The following is a 13,127-nucleotide window of genomic DNA, read 5'->3' as shown; positions in this document are numbered from 1 at the left end:
AAGGATGGATAGATGCATCACAGTTCCTCATGTTTGGTGTTGGGATTTAGGAATTCTGGGATGAAATTCTTACTCTGTAATGCTTAGCCATGGGTAAATTACTTACCTATCAGATTATCTGACTTGCCCATTCACTGTGAGGATCAAATGACACTTGAGCTTATTTGAAAATAGGCAGGATAAATGTAGAGACGGGAATCCATCCAGCTTTTCTGCTTCTGAAAAAGGAAGGAGGGATCCCCTTTGACCACCAAAAAGTCTCTGCTGGGGATAGCCCTGTATGGAGAAAAGTCATGTGAGATGGGGGCCATAGTAAGGAGAAGAATTGGGCAAGATTTAGTGAAAAGGCTAGCTGAAGGGAACCCATAGGTAGCAGAATAAAACCTTTGAAAACTGATCTAGGAAAGGTGCCTTACTCTGCAACAAGGTAACTTCCACTACTGAACATGTTTTGCACTAAAACAAAGGAATTGGAGGAAGGTTCCACCATTAGTGGAACAGAAGCCTTAGGCCTGACCAATGATCCTTTTCACGCTAATGTTTTGTAGCTTCTATAAATTATGGGTTCTGTTTCTGGTTGTATGTATATGAGCAAATAAACCAATAGAAAATGAAATGGATAAATAACTACACATGTGCTTTGAAGACTCAGTATTTTTTTAATTAATTTTTTTAACAAATTTTTTTATCTCCCAGGAAGAGATGCTGACAGATAGGCCATGGAAAATAAAACATCTGTGAGCGAATTCATTATATTGGGTTTCTTGTCAATCCCAGAAATGAAATATTTACTGTTTGTGTTGTTTTTTTGCCTGTACGTCCTCACAGTACTCAGCAATGTCCTCATTGTTGTCATCATCAGTGTTGATGATGCCCTCCAGAGCCCCATGTATTTTTTCCTAAGGAATTTGTCTTTCTTGGAATTATGCTTCACCTCAGTCACCATACCCAACATGCTTGTAAATCTCATCTTGGAAGGAAGCAAAATCTCTTTCGTTGGGTGTGCAACACAGCTCTATTTCTTTTTACTGCTTGGTGTCACAGAGTGCCTTCTTCTCACTGTCATGTCATATGACCGCTATGTGGCCATTTGCATCCCCCTGAGATACACAGCCATCATGAGCAAGAGGATATGTATCCAGTGCTCTGCCGCATGTTGGGCTGTTGGATTCGTGGTAGCAGCAGGACACACAGCTGTCATCTTCAGTCTCCCCTATTGTGGGCCCAATATTATCAACCATTTCTTTTGTGATATTCAGCCACTGCTTATGCTTGTTTGTGGGGACACTTACTGGAATGAAATCCAAGTAATTGTGGTTGCTGGTGTTGTGCTGATGCTGCCCTTCATCCTTGTTCTTGTGTCTTATGTCCATATTATCACTAGCATCCTGAACATGAGCTCAGCAAGAAACAGGAGGAAGGCTTTCTCTACTTGTTCATCTCACCTCACTGTAGTATGCCTTTACTATGGCACTGCTGTCTTCATGTACACACGGCCTAAGTCTAGTTACTCTTTGGATAAAGACAAGTGGTTCACTTTGTTCTATTGTGTTCTTACTCCACTACTGAACCCTATCATATATAGTCTGAGGAACAAAGAGGTTAAAGGAGCACTATGGAAACTGGCTAGTAGGATATTTTGGATGCAAGGAAGATAATTGGAGTGCTGATTTGAGTGTTGAGCTATATATCTCCATGTTTGGATTTGCCAGCAAGTCAAATAATATGATTATCAGAAAGCTGGTGGTGTAATATGTTCACAGATGGAAATATAAAGAAACACCAACACATGTAGGACTCGGATGGGGGTGAAATGGTGTTTTCCTTTCAAATTACATTATTTACCCCTCTATTAACAGTTAGTGGATTATTAGAAGGTATTTCTGCTAACCTGTTATATTATTAAACATTATTAAACACTGTGACACTGAGAGATTTCTGTCTTTTGGTGCTACACCTCTGAAGATGCCAGCCACAGCTGCTGGCGAAACGTCAGGAACTACAATGCCAAGACCACAGCTATACAGCCCGGAAAACCCACAACAACCAAACATGGGGTTGTATCTCACCAGCATTTGTGCTGCTGAAGAGGAGGAGGAGGGTTTAGAAACACACAGGTCCCAAAATTCACAGAACAGAAGCTACAAGCAGGACAAAAATCAGACAAGAGCAACTGGAAAAGCAGAGAGAAATCCAATCTGTGATATTTGCAATACTGTATATTCAAATCAATATTTTTAAAAATCTTGTGATCCCCCTTGGAATCACCTTTGTCTTTCAAAAAACAATTACTTCGTATGATTTTCCTGTGATATTTCCAACTATGCAGAAATTGATTTGCCTGCAATGAATATTTCATACATTAAGAAAAATAAAAAAATGGAAAATTGTGCCCCGCAAAGGCCTCAAGAAAATTATCAGCTGGTGAAAATATTATTTATTTAGTGCTTTTGTTTACCATTTTTCAGTGCCTTGAGGAACACCAAGGATTTATGAAACAGAATGCACAATATTAAATCCATAAACATGTTACTGTAATAGAATATGCCACTCAGTTGTTTTAAGAACTATGAGTCACTTTGGACAGTATCCAATAATTCTCATCCATGGGCAGTGCAATCCTAAGGGGTGCAGGGAAAGTGAATAGGAACCGAACTAAGGCTTGCGACAGCAGAACTGGCTCCTACGTGAGCGTAAATGCCCTACCGTCGGCAGTGGCACAAGGCGCAGCACCGCTGGCGGGATGACGCCACCGCAAGCGAGAGGCGGCCGGGTGGAGGCGGAGAAGTGCCATAGAGCCCCATGTTGGTGTAGGAGGGAGCGGGGAGGAGGGCGGGGCCAGAGTTAGTTTGCTCCCTAAGTCCTTCCAGAAGCAGGAACACCCACAGTGGTGCAAAAGAGCTACGCCATGAAAGAATAAGGCATAGCCCATATGCACTCATTGAATGGCGATAACTCAACCCCCTCTCCGAGCACCCACCCCCACCCCCGTGGCATGAAGGAGCATAGGATGGGAACTTTCATGGCGACCAATCTGCGTGCACTCCCGGTATGGATGAGCCCTCCTCCCCGCACCCAATCACCCACAAATGCACCCTATAAAACATCCGGCCAGCCCTGCCCGCGCTCTCAGGTAAGTGAGCATATGGCTGGAAGCTCTTCCCATTTGCTGTGTGTTGTGGGCACTTTGAACATGAGGTGGGAGAGAGGGTGCCCACAGTGGCAGGCACTGGGTGCACTTTGGGGACTTTGTGAGAAAAGTGGGAGAACTGTGCACTCACTGAAGGGAAGAAGGGCAAAGTCCAGAATGTCTGGCTAACTAACAATAGCCACTCCTGTTTCCTTGCAGGTGTCCTGATTCTGAAGTTCCAGCTCAGTAAGGAGCGAGAAAGCACTGACAGGTAAGGAGGAGATGGGGCACTGGCTAACCCATCTCTCTGATTAGTGCTAACTACCCCATCACCTGAACTCACTTGACCACTAGCCTCTTCAGGGGAGGTTCAGCAGGGGAGGGGGCGATGCCGGCAGCCCCTGCCTGCCCCAGAGGCAGTTGCCCAGAAAACTATCCTTGACCAGGTGTTTGTAACTACCTGCCCATTTCCTCCCTTAAAGGTAAAAGCACCCCAAGGCAGAGTGCATCCTTGCCGGATGGTATTGCATCAGCTGGTCACTGCCGCCGCCGCTGTCTACTTTGTGCATCTTCTCAGATGTTGGAGTGCGGGCTTTGCCTCGGCCATGGACTAGGCAAAGCCCAAGTGTGTCTTTCTCTCGCAGGCACATCGTGACCCATCTGGGAGATGACCGACCAGGCATGTCTGCTTACTCCCCCTCACCCCTGTAATCCTCTGCGAGTGACATTCGTATCCAGCCCAGGAAGCAATATCTCACAGCAGTCCACATCTCAGCCTCGCCCCTGGGAGCGCAGAAGGAAGGCTGCGTGAAATACCTTGGCTCCCTTCCCAGCCTAGAAACAATGGCACTTTTCCCAGTTTAATAAAACGAGCTGAAAAACAACTAACTTCTCTGTTTGCATGTATAACTGACATTGTCATTAGCCACTCCCTAAACACCCTGTCACATATTTCCACTCGCACATCGCCACAAATATATCAAGCAGTACCCCGTTCAGCCTCCCTGCCCCCTTCCTCCCCCCAATGTAACGTCAGGCAGAGGGGTGGGAATTGAACTGTGGCCCATGAATGTCTGTGGGGAGGGGGGGGAGGCACTGAGGACTTTCATTCTCTGATAGGCTGAGCGGCTGGCATCTGATAAGCCAGGAAGACGGGGTGCAGGTGGAAAGCTGCTGCCAGGGAGTGGGGGTTGTGTTTGTGGAAGCAGAGACAGGCTCGGCATGGGGACGGTCTCTCAGTTCACTCTAGGGAGCATCTCCCCAGTACTGGGACATGGCTGTCAAGGTCCGGCCCCCGCTCTCACTTTGTAGAGATGCAGTGATGTGTTCACGTTGTGTGGCAGCAAGTCTGAGAACACTTTTCATTCCCCTCGTTTCCAAACAGCCTCCCAGCCTCCCATGTGGTTCCCAATGGGCCACTCATTGCTGGCCCCGCCTCCCCCTCACCTGCTTCTCTGGAACCTGGGGACTAATTAGGGTTGCGGGTCTCCAGGTGGTAGCTGGAGATCTCCTGAAATTACAACTGCTCTCCAGGCAACAGAGATCAGCTCCCTACTGTCTGCCCCTACTTTTCGGGTGTGTGTGTGTGTGAAACCTTTTTCTTTTTGGGGGTGGCGATGGAAGCAGGTATGTGCAGAGGCACCAAGCTGCAGCCACCACCAGCCTGGCCCTCATCAGAAATGGGGGCTGGACGGGCGAGGGGGGGTGTTCGATCTGGACCTTCACTGTCACCTCTGCCTTCCTCCCTGGCAGGGATGCTTGCCCTCTGATGGGGGCCTATTGGAGGCAGCAGTGGTGGGGATCGCGACCTCCCCATTGGCTGCACCACTGCTGTTCCCTCGCCTGTCAGGTGAGGGGAGGGGTGTGGCCATTGGCTGGTGTGCGTGGGGTTGTCAGGGGAATGGTGGGTGGGACCTCCCAGGGGCCGCTGCATTTTGCCTTGCCACGCTCAGGCGCTGGTGGGACTATCCTGCAAAAATCAATAGGGTGCCGTCCAGCACCGCTCCATTTATACCGGCTCATGAGCGACGGTGCTGCCTGGGGGGTTAGGATTGCACTGTAAAAAAAGCAAAGCAACATTTGAGAAAGGACTCTATGCTCTAATAGAAGGTGTCTTCCTCCAATGAAAACCAAATAATATCATTGAGTTGGATCCAGCAAACCTTTTAACTCAATCTCACACAGTTCCTCCCATATCACAGTCCCCATTCTATATGGCTTTTATACATGCAGATCCCATGATTCTCAACATAGCTATTCTGTATGGTTGCCTCCTTATTTTTCACCAGCAGAATATGCTGATATGGTCATCATCATTCCCTCCAAGTATTATGTAACCAGTAACTATCTTGAAAATCTACAATCCTAAATCAATTACATAGATGTGAAATCAATTTGACTGAACTGTGATGCTTGTAAAGTAGATAGATAAGTAGTCACTCTACATGCATCTGCTCTACTGAGAGCTGCACAGGTTTTTGCAAGGTGGTAGAAGTTCATTCAGAATTATCCTTTTTTAAAAAAAAACACTGTTATGCCCATTGAAGAGCAATTCTTGCTTTAGAAGAGTTATCAGATTACACCATCGCGTCATTTTAATTCAAAATGCTTATTTTGTTTTTCCTTTGCGCAAATTTGATCTTTGTTTCCATGTCTTTTTTTGTTATTTTGCATCTATTTTTCTGATTAAATTTACAGTTTTTAAATATTACTTTTGTATTATTTTGGCATTTAAGTGGTACGCATTATGTAAATAGCAGAAATGTGGCAGAGAAGGAAAATAATCAGGGACACATGCAACAAAGTGAAACAGAAAGCTTCATAATGACAATGCATGAAAAAAATGAACAAGGCATTCTTGTACATTCCTAATTTGAATTCAAATAAATTGCTCAGTTACCAAGATTGCTTGCTTCTTTGCCAGTCAGTATGTTCTCTGCTTTTTACATCACTACTACTAGGGTTGCCAAGCTCTTGTGGGTGGGGGACCCCCCCTTCCTGCCCCCAGGTGCTGTTGCCCACCACAGCTCAGAGCAGTGGTAGGAAAACATTTTTTTAATATAGTCTTGTTTGTTTACAGGAATTTCTTACTGGAAATGACAAAGGGTAGCTCTAGGAATTGCTTGGAACTCTATGGTAAAACCATAGTTTCCACAGATTCGAAGAGTTACCCTTTGTCACTTACAGCAAGAACTTACGATAAGTACACAAGGCTACATATTTTAAAAAATACTCTCCTCGATACTGCTCCTGTACAACAACAACAACATTTGATTTATATACCGCCCTTCAGGACAACTTAACATCCACTCAGAGTGATTTACAAAGTATGTTATTATTATCTCCACAACAAACACCTTGTTAGGTGGGTGGGGCTGAGAGAGCTCCTAAAAGCTGTGACTGACCCAAGGTCACCCACCTGGCTTCAAGTGGAAGAGTGGGGAATCAAACCCGGTTCTCCAGATTAGAGTTTCTCCGCTTTTAATCACTACACCAAACTGGCTCTCCTGCTGGTTTCCAGGCACTAAAGACAAGGGAGGGATTACCCACAGAAACGTTTGCACTCTGTGTGCACGCCGCAACAATAATGAATGATTATACAATTTTCAAAGTGCAAGTGCCTCTTGTTCGTTGAGCCAATATTGCAATTCATACAAAGACCATTGCTCATAGGACAATTCATACATGTGCAAATCGTACAAGTGCAAAATCATACATGTGCAATTTCATTTCCGGTGCAGTACAGCTCTACAATACCAGGTATATAAGTAATACAATAAATTTTATACAGATTCACTCCTTCCTCTCCTTCAACTAGTTCTTCCCAAAGGTGGTGTAAAGCCCAAATGAATTCCAAAGGAGGGAGTGGAGACCGCCACGCTCAATCTGGGGCCGGCTACGAACGCAGATTTCGTGCCACCTTCTTCAGGAGCGTGCCATCTATGATGAAAACACTCTATGAGTATGCTACCCATTTACAGCCTTTTCTCCATAATACCCCTTCCCTGTAGTTCACAATCTTTCCTACTTACAAACACTCCCCAATAGAATGTCACCACCACATTTCTCTCATCGCCTGGTTAGTAGGTATGCTTGTTCTCTTCCTTGTACGTCATTGCAAACTGCCCCCTATTTAAATCAGCTGTAGCCTGTTGGTATCACCCTTTCTTAAAGCAACCACACACTGTATGCTGTAACCTCACATGCTATGTGCCTCAGTTCCTCACAAGAAACAATTCAAACATAATTCATTATTCAGTCCCTTTGGTTTTATCGTGTCGAGTTTGTGAATCCAAAAAGCTTCTCTGCGTAGAAGCCTTGTTTGGATTGTATCGGCGCTAGTTCTTCCCACTACTTCTAGGATCATTACCTTAAGGGCATTCTCTGGATGACTGCGTTCCCTGTAGTGTTGTGTGAGTGGAGCTTCCTGTATGTTATTGCGGATGCGTGATATGTGTTCCAGTATTCTAACCTTGACCGGTCTGGACGTGCAGCCGACGTAAAGCATTCTGCGGGGGCATTCCAGAAGGTAAACTACCCCCTTGGTCTGGCAGTTGAACTACCAAGGGGGTAGTTTACCTTCTGGAATGCCCCTGCAGAATGCTTTACGTCGGCTGCACGTCCAGACCGGTCAAGGTTAGAATACTGGAACACATATCACGCATCCGCAATAACATACAGGAAGCTCCACTCACACAACACTACAGGGAACGCAGTCATCCAGAGAATGCCCTTAAGGTAATGATCCTAGAAGTAGTGGGAAGAACTAGCGCCGATACAATCCAAACAAGGCTTCTACGCAGAGAAGCTTTTTGGATTCACAAACTCAACACGATAAAACCAAAGGGACTGAATAATGAATTATGTTTGAATTGTTTCTTGTGAGGAACTGAGGCACATAGCATGTGAGGTTACAGCATACAGTGTGTGGTTGCTTTAAGAAAGGGTGATACCAACAGGCTACAGCTGATTTAAATAGGGGGCAGTTTGCAATGACGTACAAGGAAGAGAACAAGCATACCTACTAACCAGGCGATGAGAGAAATGTGGTGGTGACATTCTATTGGGGAGTGTTTGTAAGTAGGAAAGATTGTGAACTACAGGGAAGGGGTATTATGGAGAAAAGGCTGTAAATGGGTAGCATACTCATAGAGTGTTTTCATCATAGATGGCACGCTCCTGAAGAAGGTGGCACGAAATCTGCGTTCGTAGCCGGCCCCAGATTGAGCGTGGCGGTCTCCACTCCCTCCTTTGGAATTCATTTGGGCTTTACACCACCTTTGGGAAGAACTAGTTGAAGGAGAGGAAGGAGTGAATCTGTATAAAATTTATTGTATTACTTATATACCTGGTATTGTAGAGCTGTACTGCACCGGAAATGAAATTGCACATGTATGATTTTGCACTTGTACGATTTGCACATGTATGAATTGTCCTATGAGCAATGGTCTTTGTATGAATTGCAATATTGGCTCAACGAACAAGAGGCACTTGCACTTTGAAAATTGTATAATCATTCATTATTGTTGCGGCGTGCACACAGAATGCAAACGTTTCTGTGGGTAATCCCTCCCTTGTCTTTACTGCGGTTGCAGAAACGGCCATACTTTTCTTTTTCATTGTGGTTTCCAGGCACTGCCTGGCTACTCTAAGAATTGTCCTTTTTTACTGTGTACTCCCTTCCTTAGTCCATCACAACATTTAGAGTTTTTCCATACTCACTTCTTAGTCCTAAATATTGAGGCTGAAGTCAAAGGTACATATTTGCTCAAGGAAGGAATCTTTTTGCTCACAGTTTTCCAATGATTGATTTAGATTCAACTTGTTTGTTTTATCCATAAATTCAGTAAGCTCAGTAATACTTGTGCAGTCAACATTCACATGACCATAGAGCTTTGTTATGTGAAATACATCCAATGAAATAACTTTCCAATTTAACCTATTACACAATTGACCTATAGTAATACTTGTATGAGCGCTTCAAAGAATAAGAAGCAGAAGTTAAGAAAGTATGCTTTATTTTATTCTGTACACTGAAAATAATATACTTGTATAAACTATCATTTTTATTAAAATCATTGTAACATTCCACCACCCACGCATAAACACATTGGGACGAGGGGGAGGAAATCCTGTATACTCATTGAAAATACAAACACAGAAGTGCTTTCCAGATACCGAGAAGGGTCCCATAATTATCTTCTGCTAAATGAAGATTCTTCCATTGGATAAAGGACTCCTTCCTCCAATATTAATTCTCACTTAGCAGAAGAGAGCTAATCTATTGTGGTTACATCAGTGAGAAGTGTTTGTGGTTCTTGCACAGACCAATCATTTACAGCTGATAAGCCCAGGCCTGGAATGTTTGGGTCTTATTCTACTCTGCTTGTAGGACATTTCACTTTTAATGGACCTTATGCCTATATGTTCATACATGTATAGGCCATGCATGATCAGGTACACAATTAGACCTTTAAATAAATGTGTGATTCTATGCTTTATGAATAACAACAAACCATAAATAGCATGAAAAACTCTAGGCCTAGTGTGGTGGGGGAATTTATGTACCCAAGGTTGCTTTTCATGGATATGCATAAACTAGCCCTGAGGAAGCATAACAATTCAAGGATAGAAATGGTAAAATAAGAGGTGTGTTGTGGCTTGTGGAATAATATCATGGCTTAATGTGTGTATTCATTAACATCTAAATATAATCAAGTTGCAGTTCAATTAATATAGTTCTCCCCTAATTAAAGATTGCAAATAGAGCTGCAAAATCCAATACTACAGAGTAACTCTGCAGACACTGCAAGCTCATACAGTTGTATGCATGATGGCATGTGGAATCAGAATCACACCACATAGCCCAGCAACTGGAACACCCTGCTTGCATGTTGAACATCTAGTGTGCCTTGCTTCTTTTATACTGCAAGATCAAGTTCTTACACTAAGAGAAAAGGATGATCTTCTCTAGAAAATAGAAGAGAGATCTTATTGCCCCTGCTGAGACTCAATGTGATATAGTGGCTAACAGCTGACTTATGATAGAAGAGACCAAAGTCCATGTAATGTTTTGCATGTAATGTATTTTATTTGCATTTTATTGATGCTTGCTAATGTGGAGGTTTTGATCATTGTTGTTAGTTAAAATGCAGGCCTCTAAGGAAAGGAGGAGGGGGCTGGATGGGTGAATGGAGTCTGAATTGATGACAGCTGTACCTGAGGGAGTGGAGTGAACCACAGTTTTTAAACAGAGAGCTGAGAGAAAGGCCTGAGTGAATCTATGCCTGCATAGATGAGTTGAGAGTTTAGTTTGCTAGTGAAGATCTGTATGGAAAATTAGTCTGTATGGCTGAGTCTCTAAATATACCTTTTATAAGAGATAATTATTTGAAACCACCAAGCTTAAGAAGTATTCTGAAACCAACACGCTGATCAAAACTGCAACCATCAAGCTTGTATTTACAAATAAATTCTACTTCTTTAAAACAACAAAAAAAGAGATTTTCTTTTACCTCACAACCCCTCTCATGTTCTGACTGTTCTGTCCCTCTACCATCTATGTTAAGCAGAAGTGATCTAAGCAAAAGCCTTTGGTGGCAGCAAAAACCTTTTGGGGGAGTCAGGGAGGCAGCAATATAAGGTCAAACAGAAAAAAAAAGGTGTTCTTAAGGTAAAGGTTTGAGTAAAGTAGAGAACACCTGAAGCTCTGTATGAGTGGAAATATAAAGATTGTTGACTGGGACCAGGGCCTTCCTGAGGTATGTTTTAGATAAAGTAAGGAGTTGAACAAAAGATTCTAAGGCTAACGTTTTTAAAAGGTTATAAATATTAAAAGTTTTTTTTTTTAAAAAAATAAGCAAATCATTATAGGGTGGTATCCAAACTAAGGCAGTCATTAAAGTTCAAATCACTATTTACCCCAAAATCTCTTTGGGCAACCTTGGGCCAGCCATTTTCTCCCAGTGTCTCTTGGTTAGGATAAAATGGAGGTGAGAAACACGCACGATCTCCTTGACATATCAGTGAGATTAAAATGCAGGAAAAAAGCGAACTATGAACTGTATTTGAGTTCAGATTAGTACAACTGCGTAATAGTATTTCACTCATAAGGATCCTCATGGTGGCTAAGAGATCAGAACGTACAATAAATCAATTTTTTGAAAATATGCAACAGACTAAAATTCCATAAAATGTCAGATTAATTTAATATAACATTCTCATACTACTGTGTGTATGAAGACACAAAATAAAAGACTATCCCAAAAGTACTGAAATGTAATCTTTAAGAAGTACAAACACTTAACATCCAACATGAACCCTCAGGAAATATACAAAGTACATAAAACCGATTTTTCAACTCTGAGAAATCCAGCATCTTAAAAAAAAAACCCTTATGATCATAAAATTGCTTCACACTGTATTGAAGGAATAAACAATATTAGACACAGGATTCCATATTGTTGAACAATAGTTGTTTATTTCCAGAATAGCATAAGAAGAGCTCTACTGGATTGGACTAAGGGCCTGTTTTGTTCAACATGCTATTTCCAGCCCTGGCCAGATACTTCTAAGAAGGCTATACATAGCACAAAGACAAAAAAAAAGTTTAAAGTATATAGTGTTCCACCACTGAATGAGGGAGGGTGGGATTTGACCTCATGGATTCTAAACAAAAAGTGCATCATATCTTTATATAGTTATCAAGGAAAAGTCTGTGGAATTTGAAACAAATGTTTTGAAATTTGAATATACCAAAATATCCACAAGCAACTGTGGAACTTTCCTGTTTGCGTGACAGCAATTCAGACCTCATTATTTGTCCTGTTCAATGAGATAAATATTTTTTCCAAAGTTTCCACAGGGCTCCTTTGAACTCCTTGTTTCTGAGACTGTAAATAATAGGATTCAGCAATGGAGTCACAATAGCATAGAATAGAGACAATAATTTGTCGATTGAAGGCATGTAGCTTGATTTTGGTCTTAAATACATGAAGCCTGCTGTGCCATAGAAAAGCGTCACTACCAAGAGGTGTGAGGAACAAGTGGAGAAAGCTTTTTGTCTGTTCTGTGATAATGGCATCTTGAAAATGGTGACAAGGATGGAACTGTATGAGAAGATGATCATCCAGAAAGGCATCATGATTGCTAGCACAGCCACAGCGATAACCTGAATCTCACTCAGAAAAGTATCCCCACAAACCAACTCAAAGAGTGGCTGAATCTCACAAAAGAAATGGTTGATGGAAATCCCACAGAATGGCAGGTTAAACATCAAGATGGTATGACCTAGTGCTACAGCACTCCCACAGACCCAAGACACAACCACCAGCTGGACACAAAATTTCTTGTTCATGATGATGTGGTAGGTCAAAGGTCTACATATTGCTACATACCTGTCAAATGACATGGAGGCCAAGAGGAAGCACTCTGCCACCCCAAAGAATAGGAAGAAGAACATCTGGGCAGCACATCCCATAAACGAAATCATTGTTTGCTTCACCAGCAAGTTCTCAAGCATCTTTGGGGTGGTAACTGAGGTATAACAAATCTCCAAGCAAGACAAATGGACTAGAAAGAAATACATAGGAGTGTGAAGACTGTTGTTGGCATTGATTATTGCAACAATAAGGCCATTGGACAAAAGAGTGATGATGTAGACCAAAAACAGCACTGTAAAGAGTAGTGGATGGAGCCTTGGAACATCAGAAAAACCCAGGAGTATGAAGCTAGTCACATCAGTGTTATTCTCAATAACCATTTCCCATCCAAGACAGGTTTCCTTCTTACCTATCCACAAAAATGTAATTATGTCCCAGTTATCTTTTTGGAGACATCCACTATTTTGTTTTTTACACAGTCTGAGAAGGAAAAGATAGTGTTAGTTTCTGATGACTACAATGGAAATGTCAAGAAGTGCTCAAAAGAACATTGAAGAGCTGAGGACACACACACAATGATAAATGAATCTTGACAGCTCTGTGTGGATTTAGATTCC

At 42.5% G+C, this 13,127-nt stretch overlaps 2 protein-coding genes across 2 annotated transcripts; one reads left to right on the top strand and one right to left on the bottom strand.

Moving 5' to 3' along the window:
* Positions 1-719: 719 nt before the first annotated feature.
* Positions 720-1,658, top strand: LOC129338620 (olfactory receptor 10C1-like). Its single transcript, XM_054993000.1, has one exon. It carries the CDS (start codon positions 720-722, stop codon positions 1,656-1,658), a length of 939 nt encoding a protein of 312 aa, XP_054848975.1.
* Positions 1,659-6,999: 5,341 nt separating this feature from the next.
* Positions 7,000-12,890, bottom strand: LOC129338622 (olfactory receptor 10C1-like). Its single transcript, XM_054993001.1, has 3 exons — positions 11,992-12,890; positions 7,162-7,233; positions 7,000-7,069 (listed from the first exon to the last, which is right to left on the bottom strand). Exons 1-2 carry the CDS (start codon positions 12,888-12,890, stop codon positions 7,182-7,184), a joined length of 951 nt encoding a protein of 316 aa, XP_054848976.1. The 3' UTR covers positions 7,000-7,069; positions 7,162-7,181.
* Between the last annotated feature and the right edge of the window lie 237 nt (positions 12,891-13,127).

This window comes from Eublepharis macularius, chromosome 12, assembly GCF_028583425.1.
Source record: "Eublepharis macularius isolate TG4126 chromosome 12, MPM_Emac_v1.0, whole genome shotgun sequence".
NCBI classification, from domain to species: Eukaryota; Metazoa; Chordata; class Lepidosauria; order Squamata; family Eublepharidae; genus Eublepharis; species Eublepharis macularius.
The sequence above is the reverse complement of the archived record's forward strand: the minus strand, read 5'-3'. Positions and strand labels throughout refer to the sequence as shown.

What these genes read in the sequence shown, in the direction of transcription:
- LOC129338622 (XM_054993001.1), bottom strand. Translation starts at nt 12,890, where the DNA reads ATGGTTATTGAGAATAACACTGATGTGACTAGCTTCATACTCCTGGGT. An exon ending in AAGGAGTTCAAAGGAGCCCT is followed by an intron (nt 7,234 to 11,991) that starts GTGGAAACTTTG and finishes ATGACGTACAAG; the next exon opens with GAAGAGAACAAGCATACCTA.
- LOC129338620 (XM_054993000.1), top strand. Translation starts at nt 720, where the DNA reads ATGGAAAATAAAACATCTGTGAGCGAATTCATTATATTGGGTTTCTTG.